General features: G+C 31.7%; 2 protein-coding genes across 2 annotated transcripts in view; both read right to left on the bottom strand.

Moving 5' to 3' along the window:
- The window catches only part of LOC134854293 (dynein axonemal assembly factor 11-like), a 44,460-nt gene extending 27,248 nt beyond the window's left edge, over positions 1–17,212 (bottom strand). Inside the window, exon 1 of the mRNA XM_063870491.1 lies at positions 16,403–17,212. Within this exon, the coding sequence (XP_063726561.1) occupies positions 16,403–17,204 (802 nt within the window). The 5' untranslated portion in view covers positions 17,205–17,212. The remainder of the gene's footprint in view (positions 1–16,402) is intronic.
- An 894-nt stretch (positions 17,213–18,106) lies between these two features.
- Positions 18,107–23,905, bottom strand: part of LOC134854263 (tumor protein D52-like) — a 182,081-nt gene continuing 176,282 nt past the window's right edge. Inside the window, exon 3 of the mRNA XM_063870456.1 lies at positions 18,107–18,893. Coding sequence (XP_063726526.1) covers positions 18,538–18,893 — 356 coding nt within the window. The 3' untranslated portion in view covers positions 18,107–18,537. The remainder of the gene's footprint in view (positions 18,894–23,905) is intronic.

The following is a 23,905-nucleotide window of genomic DNA, read 5'->3' as shown; positions in this document are numbered from 1 at the left end:
CCTTGCACATCACTAGAAACTACAGCAAAAAAAATACCAAATCCAACCTTGATTGAGATAACTAGAATAAAAAAGCAACAAATTACATTAAAATCAAAATCCAATTAGTACAACTTTTACTAATCAAGAAACTTGAGAAAAAAACGTTCAAAAAATAAACAAAGGACCCATAAACTAAATTAGAAAAAAAACCCAGAAGATAATCAGAAGCTTCACAACCGATCAGATTGTTTGGAAAATCACTTCTTCAAAGGGAATCCGTTTTCATCACAAAAATAAAGTTATTCAGGAAAAATATTAATGCAATCGATTCTGGACATTATTTTGGCAATCATTTTCAAATAATTGAACAAGGTTTTTAAAACAATGAACAAAATAATCTGATAAAAAACAACAACTTCACAGGGGTAAAAAAAAGTTTCAGTCTTTTTTGCAAAAAAAAAAACACAAAATCTCAGATCATTGTTTAAATCATTATATCAAAAAGATTCCTAAAACATCACTGAAAGTTTTAACACACAAAAAAACTTTATCGAACTGAACCTTGGTAGAAAATTAAGAATCAATCAATCAACCATTAACTTAAATTTGAATCAAAATGCAAAAACCACTAATTTGAATAACTGTTTGAGAAAACACTTTGAGTAACTGTAGAAAGGAGCTATAAACTCATTTCAAACAGATAATATACAAAGGAGAATCGAAGTAATCACAACTAAAACAATTTGATGAAAAACTCAGTTGGGAGGGAATCCATTTTCGACAGGAAAAAAAATGTAGATCATCAAGTCTTCAAAACAATCAAATCTGAACCTTAATTGTGCTTTTAGTCTTCAAAAAATCAAAAGAGACAAACTAAACAAAGGACCCATGGACTAAATTAGAAAAAAAAACAAAAGGTAATCAGAAGCTTCACAACCGATCAGACTTTTTGGAAAATCACTTCTTCAAAGAGAATCCGTTTTCATCACAAAAATACAGTTATTCAAGAAAATTATTAATGCAAACGATTCTGGACATTATTTTGCCATTCAGTTTTAAATAATTGAACAAGATTTTCAAAACAAGGAACAAAATAATCTGATAAAAAACAACAACTTCACAGGGGTAATAATGTTTGAGTCTTTATCGCAAAAAAAAACACAAAATCTCAGATCATTGTTAAAATCATTAAATCAAAGAGATTCCTAAAACATCACTGAAAGTTTTAACACAAAAAAAACAAAAAAACACTTAACCGAACAGAACTTTGGTAGAAAATTAAGAATCAATCAATCAAGCAATAACTTAGAATTTTAATCGAAATGCAAAAATTACTAATTTGAATAACTTTTTGAGAAAACGCTTTGAGTAACTGTAGAAAGGAGCTATAAACTCACTTCAAAAAGACGATAAACAAAGGAGAATCGAAGTAATCATAACTAAATCAGATTGATGGGAAACTCAGTTGAGAGTGAATTCATTTTCGACACGAAAAAATTGTAGTTCATCAAGATCTTCAAAACAACCAAATCTGAACCTTAATTGTGCTTTTACTCTCCAAAAAAATTAAAGAGACAAACTGACCAAAAGAAAAAGGTTAACAACCAGCTTCACGGAACAACCTTTATGCTGAAAAAAAACACAAGAAAACATTAGATAGTTGCTACAATCAGTGTATACCAAAGAGATTCCTTGCACATCACTAAAAACTACAGCAAAAATTACCAAATCCAACCTTGATTGAATTAACCAGAATAAAAAAGCAACAAATTACATTTAAATCAAAATGCAATTAGTACAACTTTTACTCACCAAGAAACTTGAAAAAAAAAACTTTCAAAAACTAAACAAAGGACCCATAATCTAAATTAGAAAAAAACGCAGAAGATAATCAGAAGCTTCACAACCGATCAGATTGTTTGGAAAATCACTTCTTCAAAGGGAATCCGTTTTCATCACAAAAATAAAATTAACCAAGAAGATTATTAATGCAACCGATTCTGGACATTATTTTGCTATTCAGTTTTAAATAAATGAACAAGGTTTTCAAAACAATGAACAAAATATCCTGATAAAAAACAACAACTACACAGGGGTAATAATGTTTGAGTCTTTATCGAAAAAAACACAAAATCTCAGATGATATTTAAAATCATTAAATCAAAGAGATTCCTAGTACATCACTGAAAGTTTTATCATAAAAAATACTTCTCTGAACTGAACCTCGGTAGAAAATAAAAAATCAATCAATCAAACAAACTTAAACTTTAAGTCAAAATGCAAAATCCACTAATTTGAATAACTGTTTGAGAAAACACTTTGAGTAACTGTAGAAAGGAGCTATAAACTCAATTCAAATAGATAATAAACAACGGAGAATCGAAGTAATCACAATTAAAACAGATTGATGAAAAAATTAGTTGAGGGAATTCATTTTCGACACGAAAAAAATGTAGACCATCAAGATCTTCAAAACAACCAAATCTGAACCTTAATTGTGCTTTTACTCTCCAAAAAAAAAATAAAGAGACACACTGACCAAAAGAAAAAGGTTAACAACCAGTTTCACGGAAGAACCTTTATGCTGAAAAAAAACAAGAAAACATTAGATTGTTGCTACAATCAGTGTATATCAAAGAGACTCCTTGCACATCACTAGAAACTACAGCAAGAAAATACCAAATCCAACCTTGACTGAGATAACTAGAATAAAAAAGCAACAAATTAAATTAAAATCAAAATCCAATTAGTACAACTTTTACTAATCAAGAAACTTGAAAAAAAAAACTTTCAATAACTAAACAAAGGACCCATAAACTAAATTAGAAAAAAAACCCAGAAGATAATCAGAAGCTTCACAACCCATCAGATTGTTTGGAAAATCACTTCTTCCAAGGGAGTCCGTTTTCATCACAAAAATAAAGTTGTTCAAGAAAATTATTAATGCAATCGATTCTGGACATTATTTTGCCATTAAGTTTTGAATAAATGAACAAAGTTTTGAAAACAATGAACAAAATATCCTGATAAAAAACAACAACTTCACAGGGGTAATAATGTTTGAGTCTTTATCGCAAAAAACACAAAATCTGAGATCATTGTTAAATCATAAATCAAAGAGATTCCTAAAACATCACTGAAAGTTTTATCATAAAAAAACCACTTTACCGAACTGAACCTCGGTAGAAAATTAAGAATCAACCAATCAACCATTAACTTAAATTTAAATCAAAATGCAAAAACCACTAATTTGAATAACTGTTTGAGAAAACACTCTGAGTAACTGTAGAAAGGAGCTATAAACTCATTTCAAACAGATAATATACAAAGAAGAATCAAAGTAATCACAACTAAAACAAATTGATGAAAAACTCAGTTGAGAGGGAATCCATTTTCGACAGGAAAAAATTGTAGATCATCAAGTCTTCAGAACAATCAAATCTGAACCTTAATTGTGCTTTTAGTCTCCAAAGAAATCAAAAGAGACAAACTAAACAAAGGACTCATGGACTAAAGTAGAAACAAAAACAAAAGCTAATCAGAAGCTTCACAACCGATCAGACTTTGTGGAAAATCACTTCTTCAAAGGGAATCCGTTTTCATCACAAAAGTAAAGTTATTCAAGAAAATTGTTAATGCAATCGATTCTGGACATTTTTGCAATCAGTTTCAAATAATTGAACAAGGTTTTTAAAACAATGAACAAAATAATCTGAAAAAAAAACAACAACTTCACCGGGGTAAAAAAAGTTTCAGTATTTTTTGCAAAAAAACACAAAATCTCAGATCATTGTTTAAATCATTATATCAAAGAGATTCCTAAAACATCACTGAAAATTTTAACATAAAAAAAAACACTATCGAACTGAACCTTGGTGGAAAATTAAGAGTCATCAATCAACCATTAACTTAAACTTAAATCAAAATGCAAAAACCACTAATTTGAATAACTATTTGAGAAAACACTGAGTAACTGTAGAAAGGAGCTATAAACTCATTTCAAACAGATAATATACAAAGGAGAATCGAAGTAATCACAACTAAAACTTATTGATGAAAAACTCAGTTGGGAGGGAATCCATTTTCGACAGAAAAAAATTGTAGATTATCAAGTCTTCAAAACAATCAAATCTGAGCCTTAGTTGTGCTTTTAGTCTCCGAAAAAATCAAAAGAGACAAACTAAACAAAGGACCCATGGACTAAATTAGAAAAAAAACAAAAGATAATCAGAAGCTTCACAACCGATCAGACTTTTTGGAAAATCACTTCTTCAAAGGGAATCCGTTTTCATCACAAAAATAAAGTTAATCAAGAATATTATTAATGCAATCGATTCTGGACATTATTTTGCCATTCAGTTTTGAATAAATGAACAAAGTTTTCAAAACAATGAACGAAATATCCTGATAAAAAACAACAACATTTTCACAGGAGTAATAATGTTTGAGTCTTTATCGCAAAAAAACACAAAATCTCAGATCATTGTTAAAATCATTAAATCAAAGAGATTCCTAGTACATCACTGAAAGTTTTATCATAAAAAAGACTTCTCTGAACTGAACCTCGGTAGAAAATTAAAAATCAATCAATCAAGCAGAAACTTAAATTTTAAATCAAAATGCAAAATCCACTTATTTGAATAACTGTTTGAGAAAACACTTTAAGTAACTGTAGAAAGGAGCTATAAACTCATTTCAAATAGATAATAAACAACGGAGAATCGAAGTAATCACAACTAAAACAGATTGATGGGAAACTCAGTTGAGGGAATTCATTTTCGACACGAAAAAATTGTAGATCATCAAGATCTTCAAAACAACCAAATCTGAACCTTAATTGTGCTTTTACTCTCCAAAAAATTAAAGAGACACACTGACCATAAGAAAAAGGTTAACAACCACTTTCACGGAAGAACCTTTATGCTGAAAAAAAAACACAAGAAAACTTTAGATTGTTGCTACAATCAGTGTATATCAAAGAGACTCCTTGCACATCACTAGAAACTACAGCAAAAAAAATACTAAATCCAACCTTGATTGAGATAACTAGAATAAAAAAGCAACAAATTACATTAAAATCAAAATCCAATTTTTACAACTTTTACTAATCAAGAAACTTGAGAAAAAAACGTTCAAAAAATAAACAAAGGACCCATAAACTAAATTAGAAAAAAAACCCAGAAGATAATCAGAAGCTTCACAACCGATCAGATTGTTTGGAAAATCACTTCTTCAAAGGGAATCCGTTTTCATCACAAAAATAAAGTTATTCAGGAAAAATATTAAAGCAATCGATTCTGGACATTATTTTGGCAATCAGTTTCAAATAATTGAACAAGGTTTTTCAAACAATGAACAAAACAATCTGATAAAAAACAACAACTTCACAGGGGTAAAAAAAAGTTTCAGTCTTTTTTGCAAAAAAAAAACACAAAATCTCAGATCATTGTTTAAATCATTATATCAAAAAGATTCCTAAAACATCACTGAAAGTTTTAACACAAAAAAAACTTTATCGAACTGAACCTTGGTAGAAAATTAAGAATCAATCAATCAACCATTAACTTAAATTTGAATCAAAATGCAAAAACCACTAATTTGAATAACTGTTTGAGAAAACACTTTGAGTAACTGTAGAAAGGAGCTATAAACTCATTTCAAACAGATAATATACAAAGGAGAATCGAAGTAATCACAGCTAAAACAATTTGATGAAAAACTCAGTTGGGAGGGAATCCATTTTCGACAGGAAAAAAAATGTAGATCATCAAGTCTTCAAAACAATCAAATCTGAACCTTAATTGTGCTTTTAGTCTTCAAAAAATCAAAAGAGACAAACTAAACAAAGGACCCATGGACTAAATTAGAAAAAAAAACAAAAGGTAATCAGAAGCTTCACAACCGATCAGACTTTTTGGAAAATCACTTCTTCAAAGAGAATCCGTTTTCATCACAAAAATACAGTTATTCAAGAAAATTATTAATGCAAACGATTCTGGACATTATTTTGCCATTCAGTTTTAAATAATTGAACAAGATTTTCAAAACAATGAACAAAATAATCTGATAAAAAAACAACAACTTCACAGAGGTAATAATGTTTGAGTCTTTATCGCAAAAAAAACACAAAATCTCAGATCATTGTTAAAATCATTAAATCAAAGAGATTCCTAAAACATCACTAAAAGTTTTAACACACAAAAAAAACACTTTATCGAACTGAACCTTGGTAGAAAATTAAGAATCAATCAATCAACCATTAACTTAAATTTAAATCGAAATGCAAAAATTACTAATTTGAATAACTTTTTGAGAAAACGCTTTGAGTAACTGTAGAAAGGAGCTATAAACTCACTTCAAAAAGATGATAAACAAAGGAGAATCGAAGTAATCATAACTAAATCAGATTGATGGGAAACTCAGTTGAGAGGGAATTCATTTTCGACACGAAAAAATTGTAGTTCATCAAGATCTTCAAAACAACCAAATCTGAACCTTAATTGTGCTTTTACTCTCCAAAAAAATTAAAGAGACAAACTGACCAAAAGAAAAAGGTTAACAACCAGTTTCACGGAACAACCTTTATGCTGAAAAAAAACAAAAGAAAACATTAGATAGTTGCTACAATCAGTGTATACCAAAGAGATTCCTTGCACATCACTAGAAACTACAGCAAAAATTACCAAATCCAACCTTGATTGAATTAAACAGAATAAAAAAGCAACAAATTACATTAAAATCAAAATGCAATTAGTACAACTTTTACTCACCAAGAAACTTGAAAAAAAACTTTCAAAAACTAAACAAAGGACCCATAAACTAAATTAGAAAAAAACGCAAAAGATAATCAGAAGCTTCACAACCGATCAGATTGTTTGGAAAATCACTTCTTCAAAGGGAATCCGTTTTCATCACAAAAATAAAGTTATTCAGGAAAATTATTTATGCAATCGATTCTGGACATTATTTTGGCAATCAGTTTCAAATAATTGAACAAGGTTTTTAAAACAATGAACAAAATAATCTAATAAAAAACAACAACTTCACAGGGGTAAAAAAAATTTCAGTCTTTTTTGCAAAAAAAAAACAAAATCTCAGATCATTGTTTAAATCATTATATCAAAGAGATTCCTAAAAAATCACTAAAAGTTTTAATACAAAAAAAACACTTTATCGAACTGAACCTTGGTAGAAAATTAAGAATCAATCAATCAACCATTAACTTAAATTTAAATCAAAATGCAAAAACCACTCATTTGAATAACTGTTTGAGAAAAAACTTTGAGTAACTGTAGAAAGGAGCTATAAACTCATTTCAAATAGATAATAAACAACGCAGAATCGAAGTAATCACAACTAAAACAGATTGATGGGAAACTCAGTTGAGAGGGAATCCATTTTCGACAGGAAAAATTGTAGATCATCAATTCTTCAAAACAATCAAATCTGAACCTTAATTGTGCTTTTAGTCTCCAAAAAAATTAAAGAGGCAAACTGACCAAAAGAAAAAGGTTAAAACCAGTTTCACGGAAGAACCTTTATGCTGAAAAAAAACAAGAAAACATTAGATTGTTGCTAAGTGTATATCAAAGAGATTCCTTGCACATCAATAGAAACTACAGCAGAAAAATTACCAAATCCAACCTTGATTGAAATAACTAGAATAAAGAAGCAATAAATTACATTAAAATCAAAATCCAATCAGTACAACTTTTACTAATCAAGAAACTTGAAAAAAAAACTTTCAAAAACTAAACAAAGGACCCATAAACTAAATAAGAAAAAAAAACGCAAAAGATAATCAGAAGCTTCACAACCGATCAGATTGTTTGGAAAATCACTTCTTAAAAGGGAATCCGTTTTCATCACAAAAATAAAGTTATTCAGGAAAATTATTTATGCAATCGATTCTGGACATTATTTTGGCAATCAGTTTCAAATAATTGAACGAGGTTTTTAAAACAATGAACAAAATAATCTGATAAAAAACAACAACTTCACAGGGGCAATAATGTTAGTCTTTATCGCAAAAAACACAAAATCTCAGATCATTGTTAAAATCATTAAATTAAAGAGATTCCTAAAACATCACTGAAAGTTTTAACACAAAAAAAAACACTTTATCGAACTGAACCTTGGTAAAAAATTAAGAATCAATCAATCAACCAATAACTTGAATTTTTAATCAAAATGCAAAAAACACTATTTGAATAACTGTTTGAGAAAAAACTTTGAGTAACTGTAGAAAGGAGCTATAAACTCATTTCAAACAGATAATATACAAAGGAGAATCGAAGTAATCACAACTAAAACAGATTGATGAAAAACTCAGTTGAGAGGGAATCCATTTTCGACAGGAAAAATTGTAGATCATCAATTCTTCAAAACAATCAAATCTGAACCTTAATTGTGCTTTTAGTCTCCAAAAAAATCAAAAGAGATAAACTAAACAAAGGACCAATGGACTAAATTAGAAAAAAAAACAAAAGATAATCAGAAGCTTCACAAACGATCAGACTTTTTGGAAAATAACATCTTCAAAGGGAATCCGTTTTCATCACAAAAATAAAGTTATTCAGGAAAATTATTTATGCAATCGATTCTGGGCATTATTTTGGCAATCAGTTTCAAATAATTGAACGAGGTTTTTAAAACAATGAACAAAATAATCTGATAAAAAACAACAACTTCACAGGGGCAATAATGTTAGTCTTTATCGCAAAAAACACAAAATCTCAGATCTTTGTTAAAATCATTAAATCAAAGAGATTCCTAAAACATCACTGAAAGTTTTAACACAAAAAAAACACTTTATCGAACTGAATCTTGGTAGAAAATTAAGAATCAATCAATCAACCAATAACTTAAATTTTTAATCAAAATGCAAAAAACACTAATTTGAATAACTGTTTGAGAAAACACTTTGAGTAACTGTAGAAAGCAGCTATAAACTCATTTCAAACAGATAATATACAAAGGAGAATCGAAGTAATCACAACTAAAACAGATTGATGAAAAACTCAGTTGAGAGGGAATCCATTTTCGACAGGAAAAATTGTAGATCATCAATTCTTCAAAACAATCAAATCTGAACCTTAATTGTGCTTTTAGTCTCCAAAAAATCAAAAGAGATAAACTAAACAAAGGACCAATGGACTAAATTAGAAAAAAAAAACAAAAGATAATCAGAAGCTTCACAAACGATCAGACTTTTTGGAAAATAACATCTTCAAAGGGAATCCGTTTTCATCACAAAAATAAAGTTATTCAAGAAAATTATTAATGCAATCGATTCTGGACATTATTTTGCCATTCAGTTTGCCAAATGAGTTAAACTAATTTGAATTACTATTTGAGAAAACACTTTAACTGTAGAAAGGAGCTATAAACTCATTTCAAACAGATAATATACAAAGGAGAATCGAAGTAGTCACAACTAAAACATTTTGATGAAAAACTCAGTTGGGAGGGAATCCATTTTCGACAGGAAAAAATTGTAGATCATCAAGTTGGGAGGGAATCCATTTTCGACAGGAAAAAATTGTAGATCATCAAGTTGGGAGGGAATCCATTTTCGACAGGAAAAAATTGTAGATCATCAAGTCTTCAAAACAAGCAAATCTGAACCTTAATTGTGCTTTTAGTCTTGAAAAAATCAAAAGAGACAAACTAAACAAAGGAACCATGGACTAAATTAGAAAAAAACAAAAGATAATCAGAAGCTTCACAACCGATCAGACTTTTTGGAAAATCACTTCTTCAAAGAGAATCCGTTTTCATCACAAAAATAAAGTTATTCAGGAAAATTATTAATGCAATCGATTCTGAACATTATTTTGGCAATCAGTTTCAAATAATTGAACAAGGTTTTTAAAACAATGAACAAAATAATCTGATAAAAACCAGCAACTTCACAGGGGTAAAAAAAGTTTCAGTCTTTTTTGCAAAAAAAAAACAAAATCTCAGATCATTGTTTAAATCATTATATCAAAGAGATTCCTAAAAAATCACTAAAAGTTTTAACACAAAAAAAAACACTTTATCGAACTGAACCGTGGTAGAAAATTAAGAATCAATCAATCAACCATTAACTTAAATTTAAATCAAAATGCAAAAACCACTAATTTGAATTACTAGTTGAGAAAACACTTTAAATAACTGTAGAAAGGAGCTATAAACTCATTTCAAACAGATAATATACAAAGGAGAATCGAAGTAATCACAACTAAAACATTTTGATGAAAAATTCAGTTGGGAGGGAATCCATTTTCGACAGGAAAAAATTGTAGATCATCAAGTCTTCAAAACGATCAAATCTGAACCTTATTTGTGCTTTTGGTCTTCAAAAAATCAAAAGAGACAAACTAAACAAAGGAACCATGGACTAAATTAGGAAAAAACTACAGATAATCAGAAGCTTCACAACCGATCAGACTTTTAGGAAAATCACTTCTTCAAAGAGAATCCGTTTTCATCACAAAAATAAAGTTATTCAGGAAACTTATTAATGCAATCGATTCTGGACATTATTTTGGCAATCAGTTTCAAATAATTGAACAAGGTTTTTAAAACAATGAACAAAATAATCTGATAAAAACCAGCAACTTCACAGGGGTAAAAAAAGTTTCGGACTTTTTTTGCAAAAAAACACAAAATCTCAGATCATTGTTTAAATCATTACATCAAAGAGATTCCTAAAACATCACTGAAAGTTTAAACACAAAAAACACTTTATCGAACTGAACCTTGGTAGAAAATTAAGAATCAATCAATCAACCAATAACTTAAATTTAAATCAAAATGCAAAAAACACTAATTTGAATTACTATTTGAGAAAACACTTTAAGTAACTGTAGAAAGGAGCTATAAACTCATTTCAAACAGATAATATAGAAAGGAGAATCGAAGTAATCACAACTAAAACATTTTGATGAAAAACTCAGTTGGGAGGGAATCCATTTTCGACAGGAAAAAATTGTAGATCATCAAGTCTTCAAAACAATCAAATCTGAACCTTAATTGTGCTTTTAGTCTTCAAAAAATCAAAAGAGACAAACTAAACAAAGGACCCATGGACTAAATTAGAAAACAAAAATAATCAGAAGCTTCACAAACGATCAGACTTTTTGGAAAATAACTTCTTCAAAGGGAATCCGTTTTCATCACAAAAATAAAGTTATTCAAGAAAATTATTAATGCAATCGATTCTGGACATTATTTTGCCATTCAGTTTCAAATAATTGAACAAGGTTTTTAAAACAAAGAACAAAATAATCTGATAAAAAACAACAACTTCACAGGGGTAAAAAAAGTTTCGGACTTTTTTGCAAAAAAAACACAAAATCTCAGATCATTATTTAAATCATTACATCAAAAAGATTCCTAAAACATCACTGAAAGTTTTAACACAAAAAAATACACTTTATCGAACTGAACCTTGGTAGAAAATTAAGAATCAATCAATCAACCAATAACTTAAATTTAAATCAAAATGCAAAAAAAAACTAATTTGAATTACTATTTGAGAAAACACTTTAAGTAACTGTAGAAAGGAGCTATAAACTCATTTCAAACAGATAATATACAAAAGAGAATCGAAGTAATCACAACTAAAACATTTTGATGAAAAACTCAGTTGGGAGGGAATCCATTTTCGACAGGAAAAAAATGTAGATCATCAAGTCTTCAAAACAATCAAATCTGAACCTTAATTGTGCTTTTAGTCTTGAAAAAATCAAAAGAGACAAACTAAACAAAGGAACCATGGACGAAATTAGAAAAAAAAACAAAAGATAATCAGAAGCTTCACAACCGATCAGACTTTTTGGAAAATCACTTCTTCAAAGAGAATCCGTTTTCATCACAAAAATAAAGTTATTCAGGAAAATTATTAATGCAATCGATTCTGAACATTATTTTGGCAATCAGTTTCAAATAATTGAACAAGGTTTTTAAAACAATGAACAAAATAATCTGATAAAAAACAACATCTTCACAGGGGTAAAAAAAAGTTTCGGACTTTTTTTTGCAAAAAAACACAACATCTCAGATCATTGTTTAAATCATTACATCAAAGAGATTCCTAAAAGATCACTGAAAGTTTTAACACAAAAAAACACTTTATCGAACTGAACCTTTATAGAAAATTAAGAATCAATCAATCAACCAATAACTTAAATTTAAATCAAAACGCAAAAAACACTAATTTGAATTACTATTTGAGAAAACACTTTAAATAACTGTAGAAAGGAGCTATAAACTCATTTCAAACAGATAATATACAAAGGAGAATCGAAGTAATCACAACTAGAACATTTTGATGAAAAATTCAGTTGGGAGGGAATCCATTTTCGACAGGAAAAAATTGTAGATCATCAAGTCTTCAAAACAATCAAATCTGAACCTTAATTGTGCTTTTGGTCTTCAAAAAATCAAAAGAGACAAACTAAACAAAGGAACCATGGACTAAATCAGAAAAAAAAAAGATAATCAGAAGCTTCACAACCGATCAGACTTTTTGGAAAATCACTTCTTCAAAGAGAATCCGTTTTCATAACAAAAATAAAGTTATTCAGGAAAATTATTAATGCAATCGATTCTGGACATTATTTTGGCAATCAGTTTCAAATAATTGAACAAGGTTTTTAAAACAATGAACAAAATAATCTGATAAAAACCAACAACTTCACAGGGGTAAAAAAAGTTTCGGACTTTTTTGCAAAAAACACAAAATCTCAGATCATTGTTTAAATCATTACATCAAAGAGATTCCTAAAACATCACTGAAAGTTTTAACACAAAAAAACACTTAATCGAACTGTACCTTGGTAGAAAATTAAGAATCAATCAATCAACCAATAACTTAAATTTAAATCAAAATGCAAAAAACACTAATTTGAATTACTATTTGAGAAAACACTTCAAGTAACTGTAGAAAGGAGCTATAAACTCATTTCAAACAGATAATATACAAAGGAGAATCGAAGTAATCACAACTAAAACATTTTGATGAAAAACTCAGTTGGGAGGGAATCCATTTTCGACAGGAAAAAATTGTAGATCATCAAGTCTTCAAAACAATCAAATCTGAACCTTAATTGTGCTTTTAGTCTTCAAAAAATCAAAAGAGACAAACTAAACAAAGGACCCATGGACTAAATTAGAAAAAAAAAAGATAATCAGAAGCTTCACAACCGATCAGACTTTTTGGAAAATCACTTCTTCAAAGGGAATCCGTTTTCATCACAAAATTAAAGTTATTCAAGAAAATTATTAATGCAATCGATTCTGGACATTATCTTGCCATTCAGTTTCAAATAATTGAACAAGGTTTTTAAAACAATGAACAAAATAATCTGATAAAAAACAACAACTTCACAGGGGTAAAAAAAGTTTCGCACTTTTTTTGCAAAAAAACACAAAATCTCTGATCATTTTTTCAAATCATTACATCAAAGAGATTCCTAAAACATCACTGAAAGTTTTAACACAAAAAAAAACACTTTATCGAACTGAACCTTGGTAGAAAATTAGGAATCAATCAATCAACCAATAACTTAAATTTAAATCAAAATGCAAAAAATACTAATTTGAATTACTATTTGAGAAAACACTTTAAGTAACTGTAGAAAGGAGCTATAAACTCATTTTAAACAGATAATATACAAAGGAGAATCGAAGTAATCACAACTAAAACAGATTGATGAAAAACTCAGTTGAGAGGGAATCCATTTTCGACAGGAAAAAATTGTAGATCATCTTATTTTCAAAGCAATCAAATCTGAATCTTAATTGTGCGTTTAGTCTCCAAAAAAATCAAAAGAGATAAACTAAACAAAGGACCCATGGACTAAATTAGAAAAAAAAAAGATAATCAGAAGCTTCACAAAAGATCAGACTTTTTGGAAAATCACTTCTTCAAATGGAATCCGTTTTCATCACAAAAACAAAGTTATTCAAGAAAACTAGGGGCCCAGCTGAAAGCTGGAGAGACCTGTTTGATTATTTTAATATTGATTATTTTAAAATTGTTTTAAAATTTCAGGTTTCTCAAGTCGATAGCTCCCTTCCTACGCAAAAAAGTGAAAGAGAAGCTTATGCATTCATTGGTAACGCTTTGGTAAAAAGTTTTCATGAGGGAACTTTTCAAGTCCATAGGCGTTTCTCTAGACAATAGGGGCCCAGCTGGAAGCTGGAGAGACCTGTTTGGTTATTTCAGAAAAAACAATATACAAATTTTTGATGAAATCGAATTAGCTAGCGCTTTTTGTTTGATTGAAAAAACGAGTTTGAAAAAATGTGGGTGGGGGGTGTAAGGTTAGCGAAATCGCAGATTGATTTCGGATGAGTTTTGTAAACCAATGTAGCAAGGTAATTGTGTGCAGTGCAAATATGACTATAATATGTTGACTATAAACGACATCACAAAAACGTTCTGGAACAAACCGACCTGATTAAAGAGAACTAGCGTAACTCGTGCAACTTCTCGTTGGACTTCTTCGAACCATACAAAAAAACTCAACACAAAGCCAATAGCACCAAGCAAAAGCGAGAAAACGTAAGCATAGCGGACTCCATTGTCTAAAAAATACACACAATAAGTATATTGAATCTTTGTTCCAATGCCAAAAAAACTTTTAAAAAAACTTTTCCTAAGTGTACAGCTCTTCCCCGAGACAAATTAAGGACCAGCCGCTTGGGCAGGGGAGTTTCCTACAACCTGGTCTATCGATTAAACCCTTAATCCCAAATCTGGATGGGTAGTTTTTGAAGAAATCGAAAAAGTTTGAAAAAATGGCCTAAAAACCGAAAAATTGACTATTCCTAAGTGTATAGCTCTTCCCCTAGACAAATTAGGGACGAGCCGTTTGAGTAGGGGGGGGTTCCTGCAACCTGGTCTATCGATTAAACCCTTAATCCCAAATCTGGACGGGAAGTTTTTGAGGAAATCGGAAAGATTTGAAAAAAGGCCAAAAAAGTGACTTTTCCTAAGTCTATAGCTCTTCCCCTAGGCAAGTTAAGGACCAGCCGCTTGTGCGGGGGAGTTTCCTACAACCTGGTCTATCGATTAAACCCTTGATTCCAAATCTGGATGAGTAGTTTTTGAGGAAATCGATAATTTCCGAAAAAATAGGCAAAAAAATCAAAAAAGTGACTTTTCTTAAGTCTATAGCTCTTCCCCTAAGCAAATTAGGGACCAGCCGCTTGTGCATGGGAGTTTCCTACAACCATTTCTATCGATTAAACCCTTAATTCCAAATCTGAACGGGTAGTTTTTGAGGAAATCGAAAATTTCCGAAAAAATGGGCAAAAAGTGAAAAAAGTACCGAGTTGTGAAGCTTTTCTAAGACCGTAGGGGGTGGGGTAGGGTAAAAATTGCCCTAAATTTTATGCAGGCAGGTAGGTGAAACGCTACTGAATCCATTGGTACCACTTTTATGAGAATCTGACGGGTAGTTTTTTGGAAAAGCGAATTTTTCGAAAAAGCGTCTCAAAAAAAAAAAAAAAAAAAAAAAAAAAAAAAAACCAGATCTCATCTGGAAAAAAAAACGTTTTCATAATAACTGTTTAATAAATCAAACAGGAATTATTAATGCAATAGATTCTGGATATTACTTTGCCATTCAGTTTCAAAAAATTGAACAAGGTTTTTAAAACAATGAACAAAATAATCTGATAAAAAACAACAACTTCACAGGGGCAATGATGTTAGAGTCTTTATCGCAAAAAACACAAAATCTCAGATCATTGTTAAAATCATTAAATCAAAGAGGGGATTCATTGAGAGGGAATTCATTTTCGACACGAAAAAATTGTAGATCATCAAGATCTTCAAAACAACCAAATCTGAACCTTAATTGTGCTTTTACTCTCCAAAAAAATTAAAGAGACAAACTGACCAAAAGAAAAAAGTTAACAACCAGTTTCACAGAACAACCTTTATGCTGAAAAAACACAAGAATCGATTAAACCCTTAATTACAAATCTGGATGGGTAGTTTTTGAGGAAATCGATAATTTCCAAAAAAATTAAAGAGACAAACTGACCAAAAGAAAAAGGTTAACAACCAGTTTCACAGAACAACCTTTATGCTGAAAAAACACAAGAAAACATTAGATTTGTGACTTTTACACTTTTGAGTCTCGATAGTTGAGAGTTTGCCTTCCTTTTAATATAGGAAATAAACTGAACATAAAAACAAAACAAAAATCATACCGCGAAAAATCAAACTTTAGCAGAGCCAGAACAAAATTTAAAACTTTTCCTAAAATCACGACCTATATAAGAGTTTTAAAAACAAGAATAAGATAACCTTAACAGTCAAGCTAAAGCGCAATATGATATATTCAATCACAAAGAATCTATGATCAATGATGTTTTCGTGTTATTAGCCAATAATTAAGAAATCAGTGGCGCTTACCGAAATGGAAGTCAATTTTGGCCTCGTTAATATTCAATGGTTTCCCTCTCTCGTCAAATGTTCGTCTTGGCGCTTTCTTTTTCAGTTCTTCCAATCTGTTTTTGTTGCCACTTTTCTCTTCATTTTGTTTTTCAATCTTTTTCTGAATTTCGTATCTAGCTTCGGGTGTGTGCTTACTTGGCTTGCTCCAAAACTCTTCGTCTGTAACTTCTTCAATTTTTGCACTTTCTAATTCGTTCAGACCTTCTTCACGCTCGATTTCTCGCTGGACCAAATACGCATTTTCTTGCTCGATAATTTTGTTTTCAATGAACCTGAAATTCTGCTGCGCTTTTATTCGTTCAGATGTTTCAATAGTCGTTCCATCTAGAGTCTTTAACTGAGGCAAACAGGCAGCAACGTAGTCTCGATAACCTTCAAACTGAGCGCACGGGTTTCCTACAAGGTATAGCTCTTCCAAAAAGATATTGTCTTTCAAAGTTTTGACCGAACTTATTTTACCCACAAAGTTAACAGTCAAATCCAACTTTTTTAAACACTCGCATTTTTCTAGACCTTCAATCTCTTCAATATTATTCAAAGCTAAATTGACATACTCTAATTTTTTCAGGTGTGATAAATTTTCAATTTTGGGTATCAAGTTGCTTTGCAAGTATAATATTTTGAGCTCCTTGCACCATTTGTCGATGTGCTCGATTTTCTCGATTTCTTGCTGATGGAGAGATACTTCTTCTAATGTGGAGAGCATCATTTCGTTGTGTTCGGCCCGCTTTCTGATGAGGTCTTCGGTTATAAATACCATTTTGAAAATATCTAAAACGACAAAATGCAACATATGACAATTATCAATTCCAATCCAATAACATGCTCTGGATATCCCGATCACCAATCATCAAGAAAAAACTAGCGCTAATAGAGGATCACAAAACAATCTAGAAATGTAGCAGCTGATATTTGTCATTCAGGTCTATCTAAGTTCAATTCACTCGACTTGGGTCTATTTTTATTACCTTTTCTTAAAACATTTTTGATATCTTTTTCTCAACTATCGTGTCCGAATCAGCTGTCACATAAAACAAATTAAGCAAAATCTCATCTGCTAGTTTCCATGGCTTGTTTTTTATAGTTCAAAAAAACCATGCCAAGTTTTAAATTAAAAACAATGACGACTGACGGGAAAAGAGTCAATGAACGGAAAAGCGTCAATGAACGAAAAGAAACAGAAAAAAAAATATTGACAAAAAATTTACAACTTCAGTTTTTAAAAACAACCTCTTCGAACTTCAAGAAAAAATTTAGGCTTGCCCCTTTTTTTGATGAAATTTACCTAATTTGAGAAAACTGGAACAATGGGTAAATGTTTAATCCGCTGGTAAAATTGAAAACTAAAATCCAATTTCGAAATAAGAATTCGATCACATTGACCCAAATTTGAGCTTTTTCCTTAAAAAAGGCTAAAAATCAGAACGACCTATATAAGAGTCTTCACACGTTCACTCTTAAAAACAAAATCATATCTTTCCTACACACTGAACTACAGAGCTGTTTTAAAAAAGCGTCCAGATTTAAAGAATTTGTAGCATAAGGCACATACTCAAGAGCACTATATATTTACAATTATATATTTAAACAGACCTTTGTCTTCGCCTAACAGTCACCTAACAATGATGAATTATCAATTTCGCTCAACAGTTTTATTGTTTCACAAGAAAACAAAGGTCTGTGCGAAACTTAAATATAAACATTACCAAAAACAGGAGATAAAATTAGGATAAAGTAACAGAATCGGACCAATCGATAAGTCCAACGGAACAAATTTAACTACAATTCGTACAATTTAATATTTTTAAATTCCATTTTTGAACCAATACCTTTTTCACTAGTGATTTTCAATTCCATACGTGAGTCGAGATCTAATTCCACTTTTTGATATGATAAAAGTATTTAACGCCATAAAGCCGTGAACACTGCACCGAAATAAAAATGAAGGCCCATCAATTCTTAGCACGCATACCCATGCAAATTGTTCCCAGAACACAAAATACGTGACACCATAAGATGTAAATGACTTACAGCATGAAAGTTTCGAATCTAATTATTAACTTTATTACAATTATTACATCGATGTTCCTATTCTAGGTGGCCATAGTCTGATCGCCGTGACCATTTGCCGACGTTCCTTTTTCATCTTTCTTCACATCTGTTGTTCCTCCAGCGAATAATGCTCGGTCATTTTTAGAATCTTCCTGAACCAATCCCCCCGATGTGTGAGTGCCTCCAGAAGCCCCCGGGGTTGCCTCGCCGGTAGCCGGAGCGAACCCGAAAAAGTTGAGGTTGCTGAGACCCGACTTCATGCCAGTTCCGATAGAAGTGATGCCAGTTTTGGTGTATGTAGCCGCGTTTGAAAAGGCAGACTTGCTGGACTGGATGACATTGGACTGATTGAGTTTCTGCACCTGTTCCGCAGCCGCCACTTTTTGAATAGCCGCACCTGAAAACGCATTCCAGATTTTTAAATATTTTGACCTCGAGAAAGACCTGCACTTGATTTCGCCGACTTTTCAAGCTGCCTGACCAACAATTTGTGAAAACAATTCTAAAATATTGATGAGCTACCATTTCCTGATTTGCACACATGAATGCAAAACACGGTATCCGCCTGCTTTTCGGTTATACAACAAAGCTTTCTTGTTCCATCCCCTCTATTCGTTCGTTTAAAATGTCCTCTACGCAAGATTTTCGAAAGAAAACCGAACGTCAAAAAGAAGAACAATAAAACACAGAGGCGAAGCGGAGCTTCGCATCATTTGCGATACAGCAAACATAAAAGCTTCTAAAAAATTAAAAAGTTTTTCAAAAAAACTAAGTTTACCGAAGTTAAAATATTTGTAATTCTCGGTAGAAATTTAAGTAAAGCAAAGAAACCAGACGTTTGATTTAAAATAAGCAACTGAACGAAACTAACGAAGAGGAAACAAAGCTGACAATCTTTGAACAAACACAAATGAAGCCAAAAAAATTAATGTCAAAAATTTAAGAGTTTTCAAGTCCCCTGAAACTACATTGAACAACACGTGCACCTACAAATTTAAAAGTGCCTGATAAGGCTACTTAACTTGCACTTAAATTTACATGGAAACATGCCTCTGGCACAAGCAAAATCTGTGATGTGGCAACTAAGCCGACAAAACTTGAGCAGAAACAAAATTACGAGAATTCAACTTTTACAGAAAATTTCGATTGAATACACACCCCTAACCTTAGGATTCAAAGGCGACGGCGTTACCTCTACCTAAATGCAAACGGATCTAAAAGTTCGTAAGCTTCAATAATAAAGCCAATAAGAAACGCAATTAAAATTTGTAAGAAAAGTTGTTTGTGAAAAAAAGTACATTCCCGATTACAAGACACTTACTCGTTAAATGCTATTCCAAAAAACTGCCTATAGTGTATATTCTGGCATCGAATTCCCTCTTTAAGATTCTCGAGCTTCATTTCAGGCCATCTTCCAAGAATTTGCATAGGCAAAGCTGCGCTTCGCAAACACTAGCGACAACACTAGCCACAAAAAAGCAGCTTTATAAAGTGATATAACAAAAAATAGAAGTAAGGCTCTAATTAGTAAAACTTTGCTGTGTGGGATTCAAACCAGCAACCTTGAGAGTTGGAATCTTACGCCCTGCTCCTCGGCCACTAACGCTTAACAAACGACAAACACTAGTCACAAAAAAAGCAGCTACATCTGATAACAAATTGCCAGAGTAGTATTGTATCGTGTCCCGGATCCTAAGGGGGGGGTCCTTCCTAAGGGGGGGGTCCTCACGTAAAGCAAAATCCTAGGAAAGGGGTCCTTAATTTTTTGGAGGACCCTCATCCTAGGATTTTGTAAACGAAAGAGATTTTCCACCCAAAAAGCAGAAGACCCTCTACTTAGGATCTTGCTAAGTTTAGCTTAACAACAAGAGACACGATACAAAAATCTTTCTAATTCCAAATTTTGGGGTCCTAATTATTGGTCCTGATTAATTATATGAATCATATTAATTGTTATGCTTGTTTAGGGTAAATGAACTTTCGACCTAGTTGAAATTTGTTAGTGAACGGGGAATTGACTTTTATGGTATATAATAAAAATTCGCCGGCCATTTTGGCAGCGTAGCTTAACTGTTGGCAGCAGTAAACTAATTCCTTAACTTGACCTAAATTTTATGGTGAAAAGGCAGTAAATTGAAATTACTCTCAAAAGGCGGCGGCCGTTTCTGGGCAAAATATACCAAATGATAAAATTGTCAAATTTTGAAATAAGAAAAATGAAATTAGAGGGAACTTGGTGTACTGAAGATATTGATAATGAACATTTACAATTAAGAGTGTTTTCAACCGCAGAAAAAAACTCATTTTTCAAATTATGTAATGAACGCTACGTCGTCTTCCTCGAAAGGGCAAAGGAAATTTCAAAGAAAGAATACGAGTTGATTTTCAAAGAACAATTTTATTTGAGTGAGCTTCAACAAATCTCTTGGTGCATTTCTACAAAACAAAAGTATGGCACTGTGAGCGATTTGAATATTGCTGATTATGAAAACGTTTTCGACTATTCGTTTGACTTTAACTCATTATGGGTTGATAAAGACTTGGAGAGAAAAATCCGTCTATGTTTCAACAAGCTATCAAAATACAAAAAACTTCCGGTGGTTTATTTAATTATTTACCACCGTTATCTTAATGAGTCTAAATGGTATTTGCAAGGTCACTTTTATTTCCACTGGCTTGAAATTCAGCAGGTTGGAGAGGTGTTGGAAAAAATAAATAATGAAATTGCAAAAAAGCAGAGTAACTCCTATTGATTTGAAAATAATTCACGAAATTTATACGTCTTTGAAACAAACTTATCCTGATAATTCTAACCGACGCAACTATTTTCTAGCTGCATGTTCTCTGTTTTTTGTTAGTTCTGATAACCTTAACTACGACATTTTAATTAAGTTGAGACCTTATGGTGGCTTGATTGGTATTGATAACTCTTCCTTGGACAAATATTTGAAAAATTCCAAAATTTTACGATTGCACGCTATTTTGCACGATGCGGCCGGATTTATACACGAATTTTATCAACAGGGTCCCACGTACTGTTACATGTTGCCCTGGAACTGTAACAACAGCTTATTGGGACATTTGAGTGGAATAGCGTTCTGCCTTTTCATTAAGTTGAAAAAACCAGAAGTTTATCATTTACTAGAATGCTAGGCGAGAGATCAGTTGTGCTTGACGTGGAAGGCTTTCGTTACAAGAAAAACGCCTTTGTGGTTAAAGAATTAGCAATAACAACTTCAGACTACAGCGATCGACTCATTTTCCTACCTCCAGCTAATTTCAATATACTACCAAAGCTTGAACAAAAAGCTTACAACTGGTTAACTAATTATTTACACGGTCTCCATTGGGAAAACGGTGATTATCTTTATATAAACTTGAATCAAATACTTCAGAGTTTTGTGCTGAGAAATCCTGGTGCCGTTTTTTACGCTAAAGGAAAAGAAAAGACAGAATTTTTGGCCAAGTACTTGGACCGAAAGATTGAAAACCTAGATGATTTGGGCTGTCCTCGGGTTGAAAACTTATATTTTAAAAATTATCCAAGTTGCAATAAACATATTCCACATTACAACTCCAGGAATCATTGTGCCTTGAAGAAAACCAAGGTTTTTTATGATTGGTTGAAAAATGAACAACAGCGAGAGATCAGCGAAAGTGGAGACATACCTATCACAAAATTCAATGCTTTGTGCGTGGATGACTCCAGAGGGTGATATTAAAATTTCATTAACGAGAATAGAGCGTATTGATTGCAGTGGCCAAATTGTTCAGAGGAAGGAGCAAATAATAATTTCCGAAGAAGAGTTGTCTACGTTGAAGAGGTTTTTTCCAGTTATTGATCAATTTGTATACTTCCAGAGATTCAAGTTTATCAGAAATGTTAGCCAGCAAGCGAGGAGTATGTCTTCCCGAACTAGTCTTAGTACCCAAACGTCAGCCAGGAGTTCAGATGGATCTAAACAGCAGTGAATTGCCAGATGAGATTAAGACGATTGTGAAAGAGGATACTGTGAAGAAAATAATGTACTACAAAAAAACCGCAAATATCCCAGCAAACTTTGTTTTAGAAATGCATGACATAAATGATAGAGATTTCACACTTTATGAAATTTTTTACTGTTCTCAAAAGTAATTTAATTTTTTACAAGCTTCATTCGCAGAGAGAAAAAGTCTAACGCAGTCTGTAGAATAAATAGTTTCTCAAATGTCAGAAGCAACAACAGCAGTAGATGAACCTGACGCAACATTAGTAACAGAGTTTGTTTATAACGAGACAAACAGTGAAAAAAAATCATGGAAGTTTTGTAACAATGTAACTTTGCCAAGGTCTGAAGTAGTTTTTGTTGCGCAAATGGTAGTAATTCTAATTTTACTAACTTTCTGCATTCTCAAACTTTCTTTCACTAAATTAAGTTGCGAAGAAACGTCAGTTTGGTTCTCGATTTTATCAGGCTTGGTTGGTTACGTACTACCAAACCCAAGAATATGAATAAAGTGATTGATACTTCGACAAGAATTTTTATGGCGATAGTGGGACCTTCAGGATCCGGGAAAACTGAGTTAATTTTGAAACTTCTGATGGGAAATACTTTTTACCCTAAATTTGGAACCGTTCTATATCTTTACAAAGAGATGCAACCTGCATTCTCAGAAAAAGTGTCTTCTCGCGAAGTGAATATGGAGTTCATGAAATTCGACGGATTCGAATCTGTGAGAAAATTAGAAAATGTTCTTCTAGTTTTCGATGATTCATGTGAAGACATCTATAATGACAAGGAATTTGTTAGGTTAGCGACAGCGGGTAGACATAGAGGGATAGATGTAATATATGTTAAGCATAACTTGTTTCAACAAAGTCGATGGTCGCGTACGATTGATTTGAACACTTCACACATCATTCTGTTCAAATCGCCTCGCGACGTTCAGCAACTAGATCTATTAGGAAGACAATTGAATGTATCAAAATTTTTGAGAAACTGTTACGAATTAGCTACCAGAGACTCTTTTGGACATCTTCTAATCGACTTGGACCCCCGTACATCAGATTGTTTGAGATATTGTTCAAATATCACACCACCTGGGCCAACAGTTTTTTATTTACCCTTATCTGAAGCAGAAACTACTCCAATCACAAATGAAAAAGAAAAACTTATCTATTCTGCGGCATATGGTACAACTGAAACCTGACCAGCTAAGAAGATTAATTAGAAAAACTTCAAATCGTGAGATCATAACACTTGTTTGTGAATGTTTGCTCAATGTAGTCAATGGAAACGTACCCATTAAAATCGCAAACATCGAACGATTCGAGACAGCATACAAATACTTATTAACTCCAAAAACCAGTGTTGTCAAAAAACGTGCGATTATTTTGAGTAAAGAAGGCTTCCATTTAGTTCGACAAAT

This window comes from Symsagittifera roscoffensis, chromosome 9 (genome assembly GCF_963678635.1).
Source record: "Symsagittifera roscoffensis chromosome 9, txSymRosc1.1, whole genome shotgun sequence".
NCBI classification, from domain to species: Eukaryota; Metazoa; Xenacoelomorpha; order Acoela; family Convolutidae; genus Symsagittifera; species Symsagittifera roscoffensis.
This window is presented reverse-complemented; position numbering and strand designations above follow the sequence as displayed.